Source organism: Amblyraja radiata, chromosome 5, assembly GCF_010909765.2.
Source record: "Amblyraja radiata isolate CabotCenter1 chromosome 5, sAmbRad1.1.pri, whole genome shotgun sequence".
Classification (NCBI taxonomy): Eukaryota; Metazoa; Chordata; class Chondrichthyes; order Rajiformes; family Rajidae; genus Amblyraja; species Amblyraja radiata.
Genome location: NC_045960.1, coordinates 64,563,472 through 64,582,837, shown reverse-complemented (window position 1 = coordinate 64,582,837; position 19,366 = coordinate 64,563,472). Strand labels below are relative to the sequence as shown.

The 19,366-nt window shown below is 41.2% G+C and overlaps 1 protein-coding gene across 3 annotated transcripts in view; it reads left to right on the top strand.

The window, feature by feature from the left end:
- The window catches only part of LOC116973398 (exostosin-1-like), a 333,037-nt gene that overhangs the window by 253,555 nt on the left and 60,116 nt on the right, over positions 1-19,366 (top strand). For all 3 annotated transcript variants that reach the window (XM_033021408.1, XM_033021407.1, XM_033021409.1), the window contains exons 9-10: positions 4,266-4,355; positions 13,565-13,725. In XM_033021408.1, the coding sequence (XP_032877299.1) occupies positions 4,266-4,355; positions 13,565-13,725 (251 nt within the window). The remainder of the gene's footprint in view (positions 1-4,265; positions 4,356-13,564; positions 13,726-19,366) is intronic.

Genomic DNA, 19,366 nt, shown 5'->3' with positions numbered 1-19,366 from the left:
AAAAGATGAGGAATTTCTTTAGCCCGAGTGTGGTGAATTTGTGGAAGTCATTGCCACAGACAGCTGTGGAGGCCGTCATTGGGTATTTTTAAAGCAGAGATTAACAGGCTCGTGATTAGTTATGGATGTCAAAGGTTAAGGGGAAAAGGCAGGAGAATGAGGTTAAGAGGGAAATATAGATCAGCCATGATTGAAAGATAGAGTAGATTTGATAAGCCCAATGGCCTAATTCAGCTCCTATGACATATTCTTATGACTTGATAGAATTGTATAAAATTATGAGAGGCATAGATAGGGTACAGTCAGAATCTTTTCTCAGGGTGGAAATATCCAACACTATGCCTCTCTTTTTAACCCTGTATTAGTTGTACAAGAAAAATTAAATGCCAAGAATGCAATCTGAGTGGATGCATTACTGCAAATGTGTATGTTTCAATACACTATTGTATGTGAAAAAATGCAAATCTGACTAATCAAGAGATGCTCCTTTGGCCCAGTGGTTGCAGAAGAAATTTCAGACAATGTGCCATTAGAATGAGGTAATGATTGGCAGATTGTGGAAATCAGTTTAATACTGAAATCAAATTTGCTACTGAAGCTTATGAAAAATTAGATCTGTTGGATAACATGAATATCCTCTTTGGCAAAGAGGTGGAACATGTATGCGTGAAACCCACTACCAAAGTTTTGTGATTATTTATTTATTACATTAGTGTATTCCATGTTTTACATTAGTTCTGCAGTTACTATATGGATATTTCCTACTCCTGCACCTATTTTCTATGTTTCTATATCTAACTAGCTTTACTACATTTAGTTCACTTTTTCATAATTTACAGTACAGGTAGTACAAAATGCTTCAGCGCCTTAGAATAGTAAAACTTAACGTGAAAGCAGCTGACAAGCAAAATTGGCTAAAGTATTTGCAGCTGCGCAAAATCCCGAGCTGCATGATTTGTACTAACTTTATGTAGCTCAACTATGAATTCTTTTTATTGGAGAAAAGTGGCTGAAACATAAAGTCTCAAGAGAAACATCTGGCTTAACTTCAGATGTACAGATGTAAGGAAAAGTGGGAATTAAATGAAAAGCATCAGTGGGAATCGAAGGAGAGCCTAAAACATTGTTTGCCAAATCTATTAAGTTAACATCAAAATACACCACAAAAATGTACCAGACCAGCAAAAAAAATGAAACTGATGGGTTTTAAAAGCATCTTTTGGTTCATCAAATAAAAATGCAGACCAATTTTTTAATTGAGCTTTATCAGTGAGATAAAATGCATGAAATGAAAACAAAAATAAAGCCACAGGCATCACACGCGTAATTTACTATATGTATCATACTTGAACAATTATTTACTTTTTAACATTGAATAAAATCACCACTGGGTGGCGTCCGTAATGGCCGCCTCGCCAGCAGTCTGTCTTGTCCCTTCTCTGTTTTTATTATTTAAAGTATGTCCTGAATGTTTTAATGTCTCTTGGTATGTTGTATGTGGGGGGTGGGTGGAGGGGATTAGGGGGAAACTTTTTCCAGTCACTTATCCCAACGGAGATGCGATTTTTCTCCGTGTCGCATCTCCGTCCCCCCTGCGGCCTACAACGTGGAGTGGTGCGGCCTTTACTGGGGACCGGCCTGGAGTTTCAAGCCACGGGTGCGGCGCGGACTTAACATTGCGGAGCCTGGGATCTTTTACCGAGGATCGCTAGTGTTGGAGCTCCGACCGTGGGACCTGTGGACTTTAACACCGTGAAGCAGCGGTCACCGGTAAGAAGTGGCCGACTTGAGAGCTCCATGCCGCGGAGTGTTACGATCTGTCCCGATGCCGGAGTTTCGATCATCCCGACGAGAGGGCTTGAGCAGCGGCACTGCGGAGGGTTCAAGGCCCCGACCACCACGGGTGAACAAAGAAGGAAGGTGGTTGAACTTTATTGTCTTCCATCACAGTGAGGAACGTTGATTCCACTGTGGTGGATGTTTATGTTAAACTTTATTTTATGTGCTGTGCATTTTTGCTTTTTTATTTAGTATGGCTGTATGATAACTCAAATATCACTGTACCTTAATTGGTACATGTGACAATTAAATTGAATCTTGAATCTAGTGAATTATTTTGCACTAATTTGTGCCAATGTTCAGCTGCTTGCAAACTACCATGTCATGGCATGGAAATATGCCCTTCAATCCAATACATCCATGCTGATCAAGTTCATGACCATTGTCCGATGGCTTGGCCAAAATGCCTCCATACCTTTCCTGTCCATACACCTGTTCAAGTGCCTTTTAAATGTCATAATTGTATCTGCCTCTCCCACTTCCTCTGGCAACTTGTTCCATGTAGGCAACATCCTCTGTGTGAAAGAGGTCCCCTTGTACCTTAAACATATGCCCTCTGGTTTTAGACTCCTAATCCCTTGGAAAAGGTGTGGTTCTTATCTTTCTATGATTTTACACTCCTCATGATTTTATAGCTATCTGCAATGGTCATCGCTCCACCTCCTATACACCAGGGAAGAAAGACCCAGCCTATCCAGCTTGTTCTTACAACTCAAACCCCTTAAACCTGATAACATAAATCTCTTTTGCAGACTTCCCAGTTTAATGAGATGCTTCCAATAGCAGGGCAGCCAGAACTGTACATGGTACTCCAAGTATGGCCCTGCTGTAACATGACACCCTGATTCTCTGTACTCAGTATCTGACTGACAAAGCCAAGCAAGCCAAATGCCTTCTTCACTGCCCTGTCCACATACGTTGCCACTTTCATGGAAATATGTACCTGCACCCCATGGCTCACCAGTCTGTGGTTTCCACGCTTTACCTCAGTATTTTTTTTTAAAAGAGGCTGAATTTTAGACACCCTCCAGTCTTCCATCACCAGCCTCTGGGTATTAATGATATAAATATCTCTGACAATGGCCCCACAAATTCAATTGCACATCCCATGTATTTGCCCACTGACTTAACTTGTCCAATTTGCCTAGAAGTTCCTTTGTATCCTCCAAACAATTCACGATCCCAGCCAGCTTCTTGTCATGATCAAACCTAGAAATAATACATTGTTTCCTCATATATATCATTAATATATAAACTATGCATAGCTGGGAGCCAAGTACTGATGTCTGTGGCTTCTCACTAGTCACTTTCAGCATTCTCAAAGAGCCCCATGTATTCTTACTTTCTATAATAACCTCTTACATGGAACATTATGAAAGGCCTTATGAAAATCAAGGTACAGACTATCTTCTGAGCTCCTGATCTGTATATCCTACTCCCATTCCCTACTATTGCACCCCACACACAGACTCATTCTTGCCTTCATTCCCCAGTCTGCCCCAGTTCCCACCCCAACTTTACCCACCAACACCCAAGCACAAAAATACTTGACCTTCCCTCTCCCACCCACAATACAAGTAGAATGTGATTTTCACGTGAGTATTTGATCCAAGGCCTCCTGGTAGAAGCACTTTGAACGGTTTTGGTCATGACTACACGATTGTTAAATTCAATTGGGATTAAGGACTCATGGTGCAGGCACAGTTGAATTGACAACCCAGAGGGTTGGTCATTATTTCACATACTGACCCAATGCAGAACACACAAAGCAAACTAATTGGGGATGGGCCCTGGAACCCATTGGAAAGTGAGGTCCTGATAGTGGGTAAAAGGTCATGGATTCAAGTTATGATGTCAAGGTGAGATATATACACACCACACACACTCCCCTTGACATTAACTTTCAAACCCTGACCCTTTATTGTCATTAATTGTCAGTGATGGGGAGAAGTGTGCAATCACTGGTTAAATGATTGGTGGGAGTGGCATTTTGATTACATGGTTGGTAAATGTACACCTTGTCCATTGGGAGCTTAAAATGTCAATTGTGTAAGAATCAAATTTGCATATTTTTAGTGGCCTTATCTGAAATAGATCCGGCAATGAATACCTTCAAAAATGATACCGAACAAAAATGGAAGTGGAATTTAAAGCTACGTTGAGGAAGATAAATCAACCCTATTTACAAATATTATATAACAATTAACATGAAGTTTACTAATAATTGTTTGCTTCTATAAAAAAAAATTGAATTATAATAGTTTTACTTTACAATTACAGAAGATTATGTTGTAAATGATTTTTTAATTTTGGATAAAGTAGAAAATAGCAATAAAAAACAATTTACTAGACAGACGTGTCTTGTAAGGAAGTTAAATCTAAATTTAAGGGTGATAATCTTACAGTGTCTATTTTTTTTTTTACAGAGTATGAGCAACCGTTTTTTCCCATACAGTGTCATCCAGACAGATGCTGTCCTCAGTTTAGATGAAGATACCGTGCTGTCAAACAATGAGGTAAGTCAGCAATTGGTAAAATTCGGTTTGCAACTTTGCTCATTGATTTGACTGGATTATTTATCAGGATACAAGCTTGGATTCCCAATTCCTGGCTAGCCTTCAATCTTCAATAAAAACATAAGTCTTCCAAATCCCTCCTTCCTGTATCGTAATAAACATTATGGTCCTTGTTACCATTATTCCTGCATTTATCAACCATATGAATATCTAGTTCATTGAAACTGCTACATTTTAAGATCAAATGCTTTCATGGTTTGCCTTTCGTCATCTTGTCAGCATCCCTCTGACTTTCATCAGAGCATAACATGTACATAATCATGACTGTGCAAAATTCTCCCAGTGCTGGTAGCAATGCCTTCAACCAGCAATCCCGACCTTTCATAATTTCTTGCCTAAATCATAGTCAAGAAATTGGATTGATTAGCACCTTTATCATTAAATGTCCACATTGCACATAAAAGTGATGCAATGGAGTTGGCTCATGCTAATGATAATTCTCAGATGAAATCATACTAAAAGCCCTGTCCCATTGTACGAGTTCATTCAAAGAATTCTCCTGAGTTTGCCTTGATTCGAACTCGGAGATTTACGGTAATGGCCACTCGTTGGTACTCAAGGCTCTCGTTGACATTTTTCAACATGTTGAAAAATCTTCACGAGTATTCCCGAGCTTACCTGCCGTTAGTGAGTCTTCCCGAGTATCTGCCATTAGCGTTACGAGCTGCTAAGAGACGTCCCCGAGCTCCGACGTACCCGCTATGTTAATTCTCCGTGCTTACCACGAGTTTGATTTTTTAACTCAGGAGAGCTCTTGAATGAACTCGCACCATGGGACAGGGCCAATACATACCTAATTAAGTCATTAAACAAGCATGCCTATTTCCAAATGGCAAGAAATCAGGATGGATTTAATTCTGAGAAAATGGTCTGTATCATGATTTTCCGTAACTTGAAGTCTCATCCTCTCAAATGCATCAAGAAACGGGACTTGAAAACGAAAGACATTTTGTGTGTTTGTGTTTGTGTTTATTTATTTACTTGTTTATCACATAAATTCTACAAAAGTGAATCTTACACTGTCTCTCAAATCTTTGGGTATTAACTTGTTAATTCTGTAAGGTGCTGTTAATAAACGGCCATAAGAGAGGTGTTGAATGTATTTGGTACCTTGTCCATTTTCTTTTCATTTCAAAATCGCAAACCTTAACATTGGAAGCCTAAAATATTTTTCCCAATTAAAACTATCCTTTTCACTACAAGACATTGGTGAGTATTGTGTTCAGTTTTGATCACCTCAAGTTTCTTTTCCCATCAACATTAATCTTTCCGTTAGATGGAAATTTGTTTTGGAAAATGGCAAAATAATAAGTGCCCATGAATGTATTAATGTCAGGGCTCCTGAAGACAGACTTCAAATTAAAATTGTCATTTGTTGTCTGAATTAAACACTTTGGTTTTCAAAACTAAACCTATGCTATGACTTTGTGATTCTAAAACATTTGTATCACCTGCTTTAGGAGAAAAATGAAAATGTTTGCTCTCCTTAAGAGCACTGGGGGAGGGGGGGGGGGGATGACAGAGTGATACCATGGGTGTGTAATCATTCTTTGCAACTTCAAAAGCCTCTGCAAAATTATTCTTCATGTATTGTCAGATCAACAACGTCACCTCTAGTGTCACAGGATATTCATTTAAATTATTCAACATAGCCAATTTGTTATATCAAATCTCATATCTGGAATTAGACATTAGAGGTCTAGAGTCGTATAGCAAGGAAACAGACCCTTCGGCTCAACTTGCCCTTGTCAACCAAGACGCCGTATCTAAGCTAGCCTCATTTTGCTGCGTTTGGTCCATGTCACTCTAAACCGTTCCTAACTATTTATCTGAACAACTACCTTTAAAATGTTGTTATTGTACCTCCCTCAACGACTTCCTCTGGCAACTTGATCCATACACCTACTATCATCTGTGTGAAAAAGTTGCCCCTCAGGTTTCCACTAAATCTTTCCCCTCTAGCCTTAAATCTAAGGAGCCAAATTCTCGATTCTCCTGCCTGGGGTAAATACTCCGTGCATTCACCCTGTTGATTCCCCTCATGATCTTATACACCTCTATAAGATAGCTCCTCATCTTCTTGCACTCCAAGGAATAAAGTCTTAACCTACCCAATCTCTCCCTATAGATCATACACTCAAGTCCTGGCAACATCCTCATAAATCTTCTGTGCACTTTTTCCCAGCTGAATGGCATCTTTCCTATAGCAAGGTGACCAAATCTGAACACAATATTCAACAATGTCTTGTACAATTGTAACATAACATCCCAACGTTATACACAATTCAGAACCAATAAACTGCAGATACTGTTTTACAAAAAAACCCACAAAGTACAAGAGTCACGTAGCAGGGCAGGCAACATCTTTGGAGAACATGGATAGCTGGCAATTCAGGTTGGTATCCTTCTTCAGACCGATTGTGGTAGGGAGAGAAGAAAGCTGAAAGAGAGGAGGACCGGGACAAAAGCTGGGAAGTGATAAATGGATACAGGTGACGTTTTTTTTTTAATAGGTAGACAATTGGACAAAGGTCAGAGATGAAAATACAGAAGGTTTGAGCCAAAAGAATTGAAGAGTTGCGAATTGTATATCTGGAGGAAAGAACGTTGGTGGGAAGGGAAAAGTAGGTGTGAGTAGAAGTGGGCCACAAGACAGGGAATGGGGAAAGGGGGATGGGGGGGAGCGAGGATTAGAAAGGTTGGTGGAGGGTGGTTGGTCATTACCTAAAATTGAAGAATTCAATGTTCATATCATTGGGTTGTAAGCTATCCAAACAGAACCAAATGTGATGTTCCTCCAGTTTGCATGTGGCCTTACTTTGGCAATGGAAGAGGGCCAGGGCAGAAAGGTCAGTATGAAAATGGGAAGAGGAGTTAAAATGGTTAGTAATCGCGAGATGCGTTTGGCCATGGTGGACTGAGCATATATTCGTCGAAACGGTTAACGAGTCTATCCTTGGTCTTGCCGATGTATAAGAGACCACATTAGGATCATCCTCACCTCCATCCCAGGAGGCAAGGTATTAAACATTTATTCTGCATCTGTTTTCACCATGGAAAAGGAGATGGAGGACAGTGAGATCAGTGCGGAGAATACTAATATGCAATGGCAGTTTGAGATTAAGGAGGTTTTGGGGCTCTTGAAGAGCATTAAGGTGGATAAATCCACAGGACCTGCTGGGATCCATCCCACATTATTGAAAGAGGCAAGAGAGGAGTATGGGAACGTTGATGAAGATCTTTGCATCTTCTCTAGCCTCAGGCGAGGTCCTGCGGTACTGGAGAGTAGCTAGTGTTTCTTTAGTCAACAAGGGACATAGAGACAATCCAGGGAATTATAGGCTGGCGTACCTCATGTCAATGATAGGGATACAATGGAGAGAATTCTTCAAGATAGGATTTACTCCCATTTGAAAGATAATGGAATAATTAGGGACAGTTAGCATGCTTTACACATGGCAGGTTGTGGCTTACAAATTGGATTGAGTTTTTGAGGAGGGGACGAAGATGTTCAATATTGTCTGCATGGATCTTAGTGAGGCATTTGATAAATTCTCTCAGTAGGTGATCCAGAGGATCAGCATGCAAGGGATTAACAGTGGCGTGGTTATATAGATTCAGAACTGGCTTAATGATCTGAGATAGAGGATTATGATGGCAGGACAATATTCAATGACCTGTGGAGTTCTGCAGAGATTTGTCCTGGGGCTTCTGCTGTTTGTGTGATATATACTGGGGTTGCGGACAGCGAGGATGGCTGTCAAAGTATAGAGCATGATATAAATGAGCTACAGAAATGGGTGGAGAAATGGTAGATGTTGATCCATGCAAGTGTGAGGTGTTGTACTTTAGAAGGTCAAATGTAAGGGGAACATATACAATTAATGGCGTGGCCCTTAACAAAATTGATGTACAAAGGGATCTTGGGGTCCAAGTCCATACATAACTCCCTGAAAGTGGCAATACAAGCAGTTAGAGTGGTAAAGAATGCATATGGCAGCTTGGGGGGAGGGGAAAATAAAATTGAAATTCAATGCTTGGTTATGCCAATTAAGCACTGAGACCAGAGGCTATTCCCCATAGAATCGGCAGCTTTCTAAAATCTTGTCAAATTGAGCCTCGCAATGACATTGCAGCTGTGATTCAGAACAGATTGTTCCAGTATAATGAACCTTTCAAATATTCCATTTAGGCATTATAATAATCACATTATTGTGTTGCAGAAATTAATCAAAATAAATAATATCATTACATATAAAATCCTTGTTTCTAAAATTTATAATGCTTTTACATTTCACGGAAAAATATGTAAATACAACTGGGAGGATCTAAATGGCAAGAAATATTGTCCACAAGCCTCAGCCAGACTGATGAAATTTTCAGTCTCTGATGTCTAGAAAGTTCTTTCATGAAGTGTCTGAATTTCAGTTCCTTGAGGCAACTTTGTCATCAGTAAAAAAAAACTGCCATGAATTTCCTCCTAATTGGCAGTAAATTAGGGCGCTCCCTCGGAGACACAACGGGACAGAAGAATATGTCAAGTAGGAAAGTCCAGTCTGCTGAGAAATACTTTCAATAAATCTTTAACATAAATCAAACATTACAAAATAATAGTTTTTATTGTGACAAAAAATAGAAATAAGATGTGTGCGGATGGAAACCTGAGAAAACAGCTGATGGCTATTTGTCATTTTCGATTGGGTTTTCATGAAAGAAATCTCAAAAACTACATGTCTAAACATTTCTTTACTGATTCAAGCTGGTTAATTGAAAAGTAAAATAATGTATTGGCTGTAAATACATGTTAATCTGTGAGCTGTAAATATAAATGCAGATTCACATAGCAGACCTTCATAACATCACACTGTCAATATTTTACATACATTTTCTAAAAAAAAAAAAAAGGTTATGAGGATGAAATATATTGGTTTTATGTAAATAATTATGAATGTAAAGCAGTGTGTAATTCTGGTCTATATTGCCTTAACAACAGATGTTAAGATACTAGTAGTAATTAAAAATCAAAAACATTTTTTATTCATTTATTGAATGTGGTTATTAAAGGCATGCTCAGCATATATTACCCATTCCTAATTCCCTTTCAGAATTTAGAGTAGTGTTAGGCATAGAATTCGAATAGCTCAGTGATAATACATTTCCAGGTTAGGGCAGTGTGTGATGTATAGAGGAATTTGGAGATGCTGGTGTTACCATGGATGCTCACATTTATGGAAAGGAAGTATATTCAAATTTTGCTGAGCTAACCCTTTCTTGGACTATAATTGTAGCTAGTAGCCACACGTGGCATGTTTTATGTTCAGTGCTCCATTTTTGGTACATTTAGGTGCCATTGTATCAAATTGTCATCGTACCTACCATTGTTGGGCACTTCAGGCATGGTGAGGCCTTCTCAGCAAGCATTTGATTGTGATCCTTTTAATTAAGTCACCTCTCTATCCCATATTCCTAAATCCAGCTTGCCCCACTAATCTTATACCAGACACGCAATCTTCGTAATCATTTCAATCATTGTCTCACAACTAAATCTGTTATACTAAACCAGCTTCGAACTTCATACCCGGCAGTCATGTTTACAGAGTTTGATTATTTTTATTCCAATAATATTTTATTGAAATATACATCTAAGCCTCCAAAACAAATATAATGTTTTGAAACTATTTATATGCAAGTGCTATTGTGACTGCACAGATTTCTCCAGAACCAAAACATGTCGGCGATTTAAAAAAATGTAATATTTAGATTTTTCACTATTTTTCACCCAATCTAATGGTCAAGGTTTTAATGCCTAAATGAATTATCTGTGACCAGTGGATTTCCACAAGGATCTGGCTGGGGCATCTGTTGTTATATATGAATGACTTGCTTATAAATTGCTACGTTTGCAGATGACACCGAGATGGCTGGATTTGTGGACTGCGAGGAAGATTGTCATGGCATAGAGCCAGATATAGATCAGCTACAAAAATTGGTGAAGCTATGTCAGATACATCGACTCCTCGAACAATCACAATTTATTTTAGTTGTGTTCATTTTCTTAGCAGCAACATTCTTTCAATTCCAATGAGAGCACAGTATATAAAACATGAAACTGGCTTTAATAATATATTTTATAATTATTCACTGAATATTACACTACTTGTATAACTGACAAACAATTGAATTACTCATTCTCTTTCCTTGTCGCTGGTTAATGAGCTTCTACTGTGCATTGTATTTTTCCTCATTGCAATATCCAGATTACATATCTGCAGGAGGATATTTGAATTTTCTTTTAATATTTTGTAAAATAATAAACCATTCAGGAAGAAAGCATGCAATCCATTGGGTCTGTGGAAACAATCCACAATCTTTCCATGTAAATCCAAAAAATCTTATGAAACATTTCAATTGTATCTAGTTTCTCTTAAAAGTCGCAGTTGAGTCTTTATCTTACCACCCTTTCTGGTCAGATTGTAAAACTCAATATAGGAAATAAATTGTCAACATCTGCATCAGTTCCTTTGCAAATTATCTTAACTATTTTGTACTCTGTTTATCAAGAGTCGAGAGTGATTTATTGTCATATGTTCCAGATAGAACAATGAAATTCTTTATGTAATCATAATAAATAATATAACAAAAACTCAGAAAAAAAAGAACTAACTATAACAGTGCAATAATAATAATAACTAGACTAAATGGGACCAATTGAGTCCCATCACACGGGAGGCCTGGTCCCCCAACTCAACCCATTCCCCAACGCAATATTCCACCACTCATCCGTTCTCCCAACACAACCCGTTCCCCCAACGCAATATTCCACCACTCACCCATAGCCCCTAACTGCGCAGGCGCGGTTCATTTCCCCTCATCCCCGAGCACTCTCTCCCCCTCCTCTTCATGTGTGGGAGGGGAGGGGGGAGGGAAATGGGTGTGAGGGGTGGGAAGGGAGGAGGGATGTGTGTAGACTGGGAGGTGTAGGAGGGGGGGAGAGGGTGGGGAGGGGGGATTTGGGGGAGGGGGAGTGTGGTGGGGGGTGTCTGAAGTGGGGGGAGGTGTGTATGTGGGCAGGAGGGGTGTGGGAGGAGGGATGTGGGAGGAAGGATGTGGGGGAGGGTGTGTGTGGGGGAGGGTGTGTGTGGGGAGGGGTGTGTGTATGTTGGAGGGGTGTGGGCAGGGGGAGGGGTGTGTGACCAGGGGAGGGGTGTGTGAGCGGAGGGGGGGGGGGGGGGGGGGCGGTTGTGGGGGGCGGGGGGGGGCAGTTGGGGGGGGGGGTTGTGGGGGAGTTGTGGGGACGGGGGGTTTGTGGGGGCAGGGGGGGGTTGTGTTGTGGGGGAGGGGAGGGTTGTGGGGAGGGAGTGAGTTGTGTGGGAGAGGGGTGTGGGCAGGAGGGAGTGAGCTCGGAGAAAAGACGGGGAAGAGCCTTGGGGGAGAGGGGGGCATCATGGGGACAGGGGAGGAGCCAGCGAAGGGGACCAGAGGGGTAGTGACTGGAATTGGTGGTGCGATGGGGACTCACAGCGGGCGCTGGTCGCTGGTCATTCTCCTCCTCCGTGATCAGAGTCTCCGCTTTCCGTTTGGCGACTTTGGCGACATCGGCGACATCTCCGACTCCGGGCTGGGCTGGGTCTCCAACGCTGGGCTGCTGCTTGGGGCTGGGCTACTGCTTGTGGCGGGGCTGCTGCTTGAGGCTGGGCTGCTTCGGGTCCCACCGAAAGTCCGATTGGAAACCTCTGCCGGCCATCCTCAGCTCCAGTAAAGACGCAATGGCGCAGGAAGGGGCGGACCATCCCGGGGAGTGACAGGGGAAGAGACTAATAAGCGTGGCGTTGACTTGCAGGAGAAGAGATCGATCTGCGCTCGTGCGGTTTTTAAGATGTTTAAACCTCGCTAACATTTACGACATTCAACCGATCAGAACAAAACTTGGTGCATTTGCAGCATAGGAGAAAGATGAGTAAACTGGCGAACTGTTTTTGCTCAAATAGAAAGACCGCCAAACCGGAAGATAACAAGATCAGAGTTTTAGTTATGTATAGATAGATAATAATCTATTGTAGTTCATAGATTATGAGGTTATAGTGTTTAATAGCCTGATGGCTGTAGGGAAGAAGCTGTTCCTGAACCTGGACGTTACAGTTCTCAGGCTCCTGTACCTTCTTCCCAATGGCAGTGGTGACATGAGTGTGCGGCCAGGATGGTGTAGGTCTTTGATGATGTTGGCTGCCTTTTTGAGGCAGCGACTACGATAGATCCCTTCGATGGTGGGGAGGTCAAAGCCGGTGATGGCCTGGGCAGTGTTTACAACATTTTGCAGTCTTTTCCGCTCCTGGACGATCCAACCAGTCAGTATGCTCTCTAATGTGCACCTGTAGAAGTTCAAGAGAATCCTCTTTGACATACCGAATCTCCGTAATCATCTCAGGAAGTAGAGGCGCCGGTGTGCTTTCTTTATGGTTGCATCTGTGTGCTAGCTCCAGGAGAGATCATCGGAAATATGCACGCACAAGAATTTGAAGTTTTTGACTCTCCACCATCGTCCCATTGATGTAAACAGGATTGTGGTTTCAACCTTCCTCTTCCAAAGTCCACAATCAGTTCTTTGGTTTTGCTGATATTGAGAGCCAGGTTGTTGAGCTGGCACCATTTGGTCAGTCGGTCGATCTCACTTCTATACTCTGACTCATCACCATCTGTAATTGACCTTGTACTAATAAACGAGTTCATCCTTATTTATTTATTTCATCAATAACCCATAATTTTGAATGCTTCTGTTAAACCTCTGCATAGCCATTTCGATTCCAGAGAACAATCCAGTTTATCCATTGTTCCCACTAAAGACTACAGAGTAACATCCCAATAAAGTTCCTTTCCACCTTCATCAAGCAAGATTTGAAATGCTTAAAAGGTAGAGGTTTCTGCTAAATAATATGCAAACGGAATATTTCCTCAATTTTCTTTTGTGGAGAAAGATCTAGAATCTTAGATTGTTTTTGTTCATTCTCAGAATTTCAAAACATATGCTGCAGGAATATTTATTCCGTACTTTTCGTGGGATTTGAACGTCACTGCTGTTTGCTACCAATACAGAGGAAAGCATGCCAATAACAAAAAAAAACTGATTGTTAACCTTATTATTTTATTCTTAGGTTGATTTTGCCTTCATTGTATGGCATAGTTTCCCAGACCGGATAGTTGGTTACCCAGCTCGGAGTCATTACTGGGACAGCAGCAAAGGGCGATGGGGATACACCTCAAAATGGACCAATGAATACTCCATGGTTCTGACAGGAGCTGCGTTTTATCACAGGTAAGTTTGACATCAGTTAGTTGCATCTTACTCTGCTTTTGTCAAATATTTAGATTTATTTTCAGAGAGAACTATGTTACTATAAATACTATACTAGGAGAAATGTTTAAGAAAGAACTGCAAATGCTGGAAAAATCAAAGGTAGACACAAAATGCTGGAGAAACTCAGCGGGTGAGGCAGCATCTATGGAGAGAAGGAATAGGCGACGTTTCGGGGCGAGACCGTTCTTCCGACTGATGTCGGGGGGGGTGGGAAAAAGAAAGGAAGAGGCGGAGGCAGTAGGCTTTGTGGGAGAGCTGGGAAGGGGGAGGGGATGGAGGGAGAAAACAAGGGCTATCTAAAATTAGAGGTCAGTGTTCATACCGCTGGGGTGTAAACTACCTAAGCGAAATATGAGGTACTGTTCCTCCAATTTGTGCTGGGCCTCACTCTGGCAGTGAAGGAGGCCCAGGACAGAGAGGTCAGATTGGGAATAGGAGGGGGGAGTTAAAGTGCTGAGCAACCGGAGATCAGGTTGGTTAGTACGAACTGAGCGGAGGTGTTGGACGAAGCGATCGCCAAGCCTTGGTCTTGGCGATGGAGAGAAGTTGACAACTTGAACTGCGGATGCAGTAGATGAGGTTGGAGGAGGTGCAGGTGAACCTCTGCCTCACCTGGAAAAAATGATTGGGTCCTTGGATGGAGTCGAGGACGGAGGTAAAGCAACAAGTGTAGCATTTCCTGCGGTTGCAAGGGAAAGTACCAAGGGATGGGGTGGTTTGGGTAGGAAGGGCGAATTGACCCGGGAGTTATGGAGGGAACGGTCTCTGCGGAGAGCAGAAAGGGGAGGAGATGGGAAGATGTAGCCAGTGGTAGGATCCCATTGGAGATGACGAAAATGTCGGAGGATTATATGTTGTATGCGACGGCTGATGGGGTGGAAGGTGAGGACAAGGGGGACTCTGTCCTTGTTACGAGTGGGGGGATGGGGACTAAGAGTGGAGCTGCGGGATATAGAGGAGACCCTGGTGAGAGCCTCATCTATAATAGAAGAGGGGAACCCCCGTTCTCTAAAGAATGTGGACACCTCCGATGCCCTGGTATGGAACACCTCATCCTGGGTGCAGATGTGGTGTAGATGGAAGAATTGGGAGTAGGGGGTAGAATCCTTACAGGAAGCAGGGTGGGAAGAAGTGTAGTTAAGATAGCTATGGGTTATACTAGGAGAACATCACTTTCTTCAATATAAATATCATGCAGTATTGTTTCATTTCAGAAACAACTCATGTTTTAACGTTCTTTCACATATATTTTATGCTACCTTCAAATAACTTAACATTTTAATTTTAAACCACTCCATTATCTAGAGCTTTTAGATTTCTTCTTACTGTTGCAGTTCATAATTTATATTAAATAAGAATGTTCCATTAATGTACTAACCATTCCTTTGCTGTTATACCACACTTTAACTTCCAGGCTTTTGTTCATTATTACTCGTGGAAGCAATTTCACTTTTTTTTTTGTTTTAAGACAGTGAACAATCTACTATCACACGTTGAGACAAAGGAAGATTTTGTGAAATTAATACATTTTATGTTGAGCAGAGTATACCATATGATTATATTCACTGTTATGTGAATTAGTTAAAATATTAAAGCAGTAAAATTCAGCTAAAATAATTTGCTGGCTGTATCTAACATAAGTATAGTTTAATGTTTAGCACTTGGCGCATTTGCATATTTCAACGTAACTACCAAAATGGCTTTTAGGACTGCAGTTAATTTATATGCATTAACTCGCAACTTTAATATCATTTTTGTCTATTTAAGAGCTTGACATACACCAATTAAATATGAACAATCAAATTTCTTGATTTTGTTTAAAGTCCACTGCTGACAATGAAATTTTCCTTCACCCTGTTTTAAACTGAGAGGGAGCGTTAACAGAAACAAAGAAAATGATGTCGCACCTGCCATAAATTCAGGACGGAACCAAATGCTTTACAGCCAATTAAGCAGGATGCGGGGAGGCAGATACGATAGTGGTGTTGAAGAGATTTTTGGATGTAAAATTCTGCAATCTGTGCATAAATACTTGTTGAGCTGTGTGATAATCTTTCACACCTGCTTCATCCTCTGAGAATTGACAGCATGATCTGATGTGTAGAAAGCACTTTCTAACTTTTCACCACAGTGACACTTTATGCTAATGTAATCTCACTCTACTTCACAGGGAAATTCTGCACTCATAATAGAGAAGTATGAAATAATAAAAGTGTCCATTAGCTGCCTTCGCAGTTTAAAGATAAACACCTGGGCAAAAACATATCGCTGCCATATTCACATCCCCTGTAGCACATCATGCTTGAATCAGGGAACTCAGCATGGACTAGAATTCAAAACTTTAAATATACATATATTTCAAAATAAACATCATAGCTAAAGCATTCTTACATATTGGGCAAAAGTAGCCTGCTAAATTTATTTTTTGATTCCCATTAATACATTTTCCAGGTTAATTTATAAAAATTCAAATGTATCTTTCTTACTGTTGTAGGTGGATGACAGAGTATGCCTTAGGATTGTCTACTCATTATTAAACATTTGGTAAGAGAAGAAATCACTTGTAAGCTTAATGATTTTCTTGCTTGTCCCATTGGTTTGGGCACTTTCACATGGAGCAGTTAAATTGCACCAAAGGAAGTATCAAGTTGATTATAACAGGTTGTTCATCAGGATGTATCTAGAACAAAGCAGCCGATAATATAGTCAGCTGTTGTATTCTTGATCCCCAGTCAGGATTAATTTGAATGCTTTAGCATTTTTGTAAAAATGAATGCAATGGTGTGTGGTTTCAACTTAAAGTGTCGATTATTTAATTTGAAATACAGTATGATAGTTGTTATCCTATCAGTTGCAAAGAAAATGGCATCCAAATGATATAATTGAAACGATTGATACTATTTAAATATGACGCCTTACTTTAGTTTATTATTGTCACGTGTACTGAGGTACAATGAAAGGTTTTTGTCGCGTGTTATGCTGTCAAAGAAAAGACTGTACATGACTACATCAAGCTGTCCACAGTGTACAAATAAAGGGTACAACATTTTGTGTAAGATAAAGTCCGATTAAAGATTCATAGGTCTCCAATGAGGTAGATGGGAGGTCAGGACTGTACTATAGCTGGTGAGAGGACAGTTAACTTGCCTAATAACAGCTAGGAAGAAACTGTCCCTGAATTGATAGTCTGGGCTACATCCACAACTCTGCAACTTGGATGCAGATGTTCCCAAACCATGCTGTGATACATCCCGATAAAATCTTTCAACAGCGCATCTGTAGAAGTTGGTGGGGGTCGTTGAGTTAATGCCAAACTTGAATGAATGAATAAATGAATAGTTCATTTCGGTCATACATTAAAAAGAACAAAACTTTACAATCTGTATGAATATGAATCAACACTGTATCCATTTCACACAACGTTCACATAATCAATGACCGAAAAAGGAATAGACTGAAGCCACAAAGCTTATTTTTGCCTATCCTATACAATCCATAAGATAACCCAGAATATCAGCATTACAAAGCCTTCTAAGGAAGTAGAGGTGTTGGTGTGCTTTCTTGGCCATAGCTTTTATGTGGCTGATCCAGGACAAATTGCTAGTGATATTTATTTCTAAGAACTTGAAGCTTTCGACCATCTCTTCTTTGGAGCCATCAATGTTCAATAATCCAATGGTACTTTATATACCGGGGTGTGTGATACACTTCCTGAAGTCAATCACAATCTGCTTTGCCTTGCTGACATGAGGGAGAAGTTGTTGGCTTGGCACCAGGTTACGAGGTTCTCAATCTCCTTTCTGTACTTTGTCTCGTCATTATTTGTTATCTGACCCTCTATGGTGGTGTCATCTATATACTTGTAAATTGAGTTGGATTTGTATTTGGTTGCACAGTTATGAGTGTATAACGAGTATAGTAGAGGACTGAAAATGCGTCCTTGCAGGGCACCAGTGTTAAGCATTATCCTAGAGGATGATTTGTCATCTGTCCTCACAGATTGTGATCTATTGGTCAAAAAGTCAAGGATCCAGTTGCAGAGGGGAGTGCTGACTCCAAGTTCCATGAGTTTGGAGATGAGCTTGGGAAAATAGTATTGAAAGCAGAGCTGCAGTCCAAGAGTAGGAGTCTGACATGGGTGACCTTCTTATCCAGGTGTTCCAGGGATGAGTGTAGGGCCAGGGAGATAGTATCAGCCATGGATCTGTTGTTGCAGTTGACAAACTGCAGTGGATAAAAGCTGCTTGATAGGCTAGATTTTTGCACTGGGATGATAGCGGTCCTCTTGAAGCAGGTGGGTAAAATGTTGTACCCTTTATTTGTACACTGTGGACAGCTTGATTGTAGTCATGTATACTTCTCAGAACGGAGTAGGGAGAGATTAAAGATGTCCGTGAACACTCTTGCTAGTTGGTCCATACATTTCCAAAGGACGCGGATCAGGGACTTCAACCGGGCCATTTGCTATTCATGGGTTCACCCTCGGGAAGGCCGATCTAACTTCTTCCACAGTGACCCTGGGAAAATGCACAGTTGAGTCTGATGGGACAGATGTCATTGCCGTGTTGGCCTTCTGTTCAAAGCGACTATAGAATGCATTCATTTCATCAGGGAGGCCAACACTTTCACCACGGATGCTGCCTGACAACTTTGCAGCCAGTTATAGTATTCAAGCCCTGCCACAGTCGATAGGGCTCTGGATGATTATACTGGGACTCAGGTTTGTCTTTTGGCATTCCTGATGGCTTTGTGAAGATCGTAGCAAGATTTCTTCTACCGCTCGGGATCGTTTGACTTGTATGTGGCGGTCTTGGCCTTCATCTGGGAATGGACATGGTTAATCCATGGTTTCCAGTTGTGGAACACTCGGATTCTCAACTTCAGCATGCATTCCTCTACACACTTAATGACGAAGTCAGTCACGGCAGTAGCGTACATATTCTGGTTGGCTGCAGATTCCCGGAAAATGGACCAGTCCAAAGCTGTTGCATAGGATGTCATCAGTTTCCATGGACCAGCACTAAAAGACTTTCTGTACCGAATCTTCCCACTTCAATTTTTGTATGTAGGCAGGGAGTAAAAGCACAGCTAGATGATCAGATTTCAGAAAATGCGGCCAGGGAATGGAGCGGTAGGTGTTTTTATAGATGTGTAGCAGTGGTCGAGGGCTTTCTGGCCCCTGGTGGGGTAGGAGACAATGTTGATAGTTTTTTGGTAGTACGCTCTTGAGGTTGGCTTGATAGGAGTCACTGGCTACAATGACCAAGGCTTCAGGGTGTTTTGGCTCAAGGCAATTGGTAGTGAGTGCAGTTCATTCAGAACAAGCTTGACATCAGCTTGTGGAGGGATGTGGATTGCTGTCAGGATAGCTGAGGTGAATTCTTGCGGCAGGTAGTAAGAACGACACTTCACAGTTAGATATTCCAGGTCAGGGGAGCATGAGTTTGCCAGGGCCACCACGTCTGAGTACCATGGGGTATTGATTAGGTAGCAGATCCCACCGCCTCGAATCTTGCTTGAAGATGTTGTGCAGTCATCTGGTGAAGGGAGATGTCCGGGTTGGGTGGCACAGTCATCCTGTCACCTTGTATAACATTTA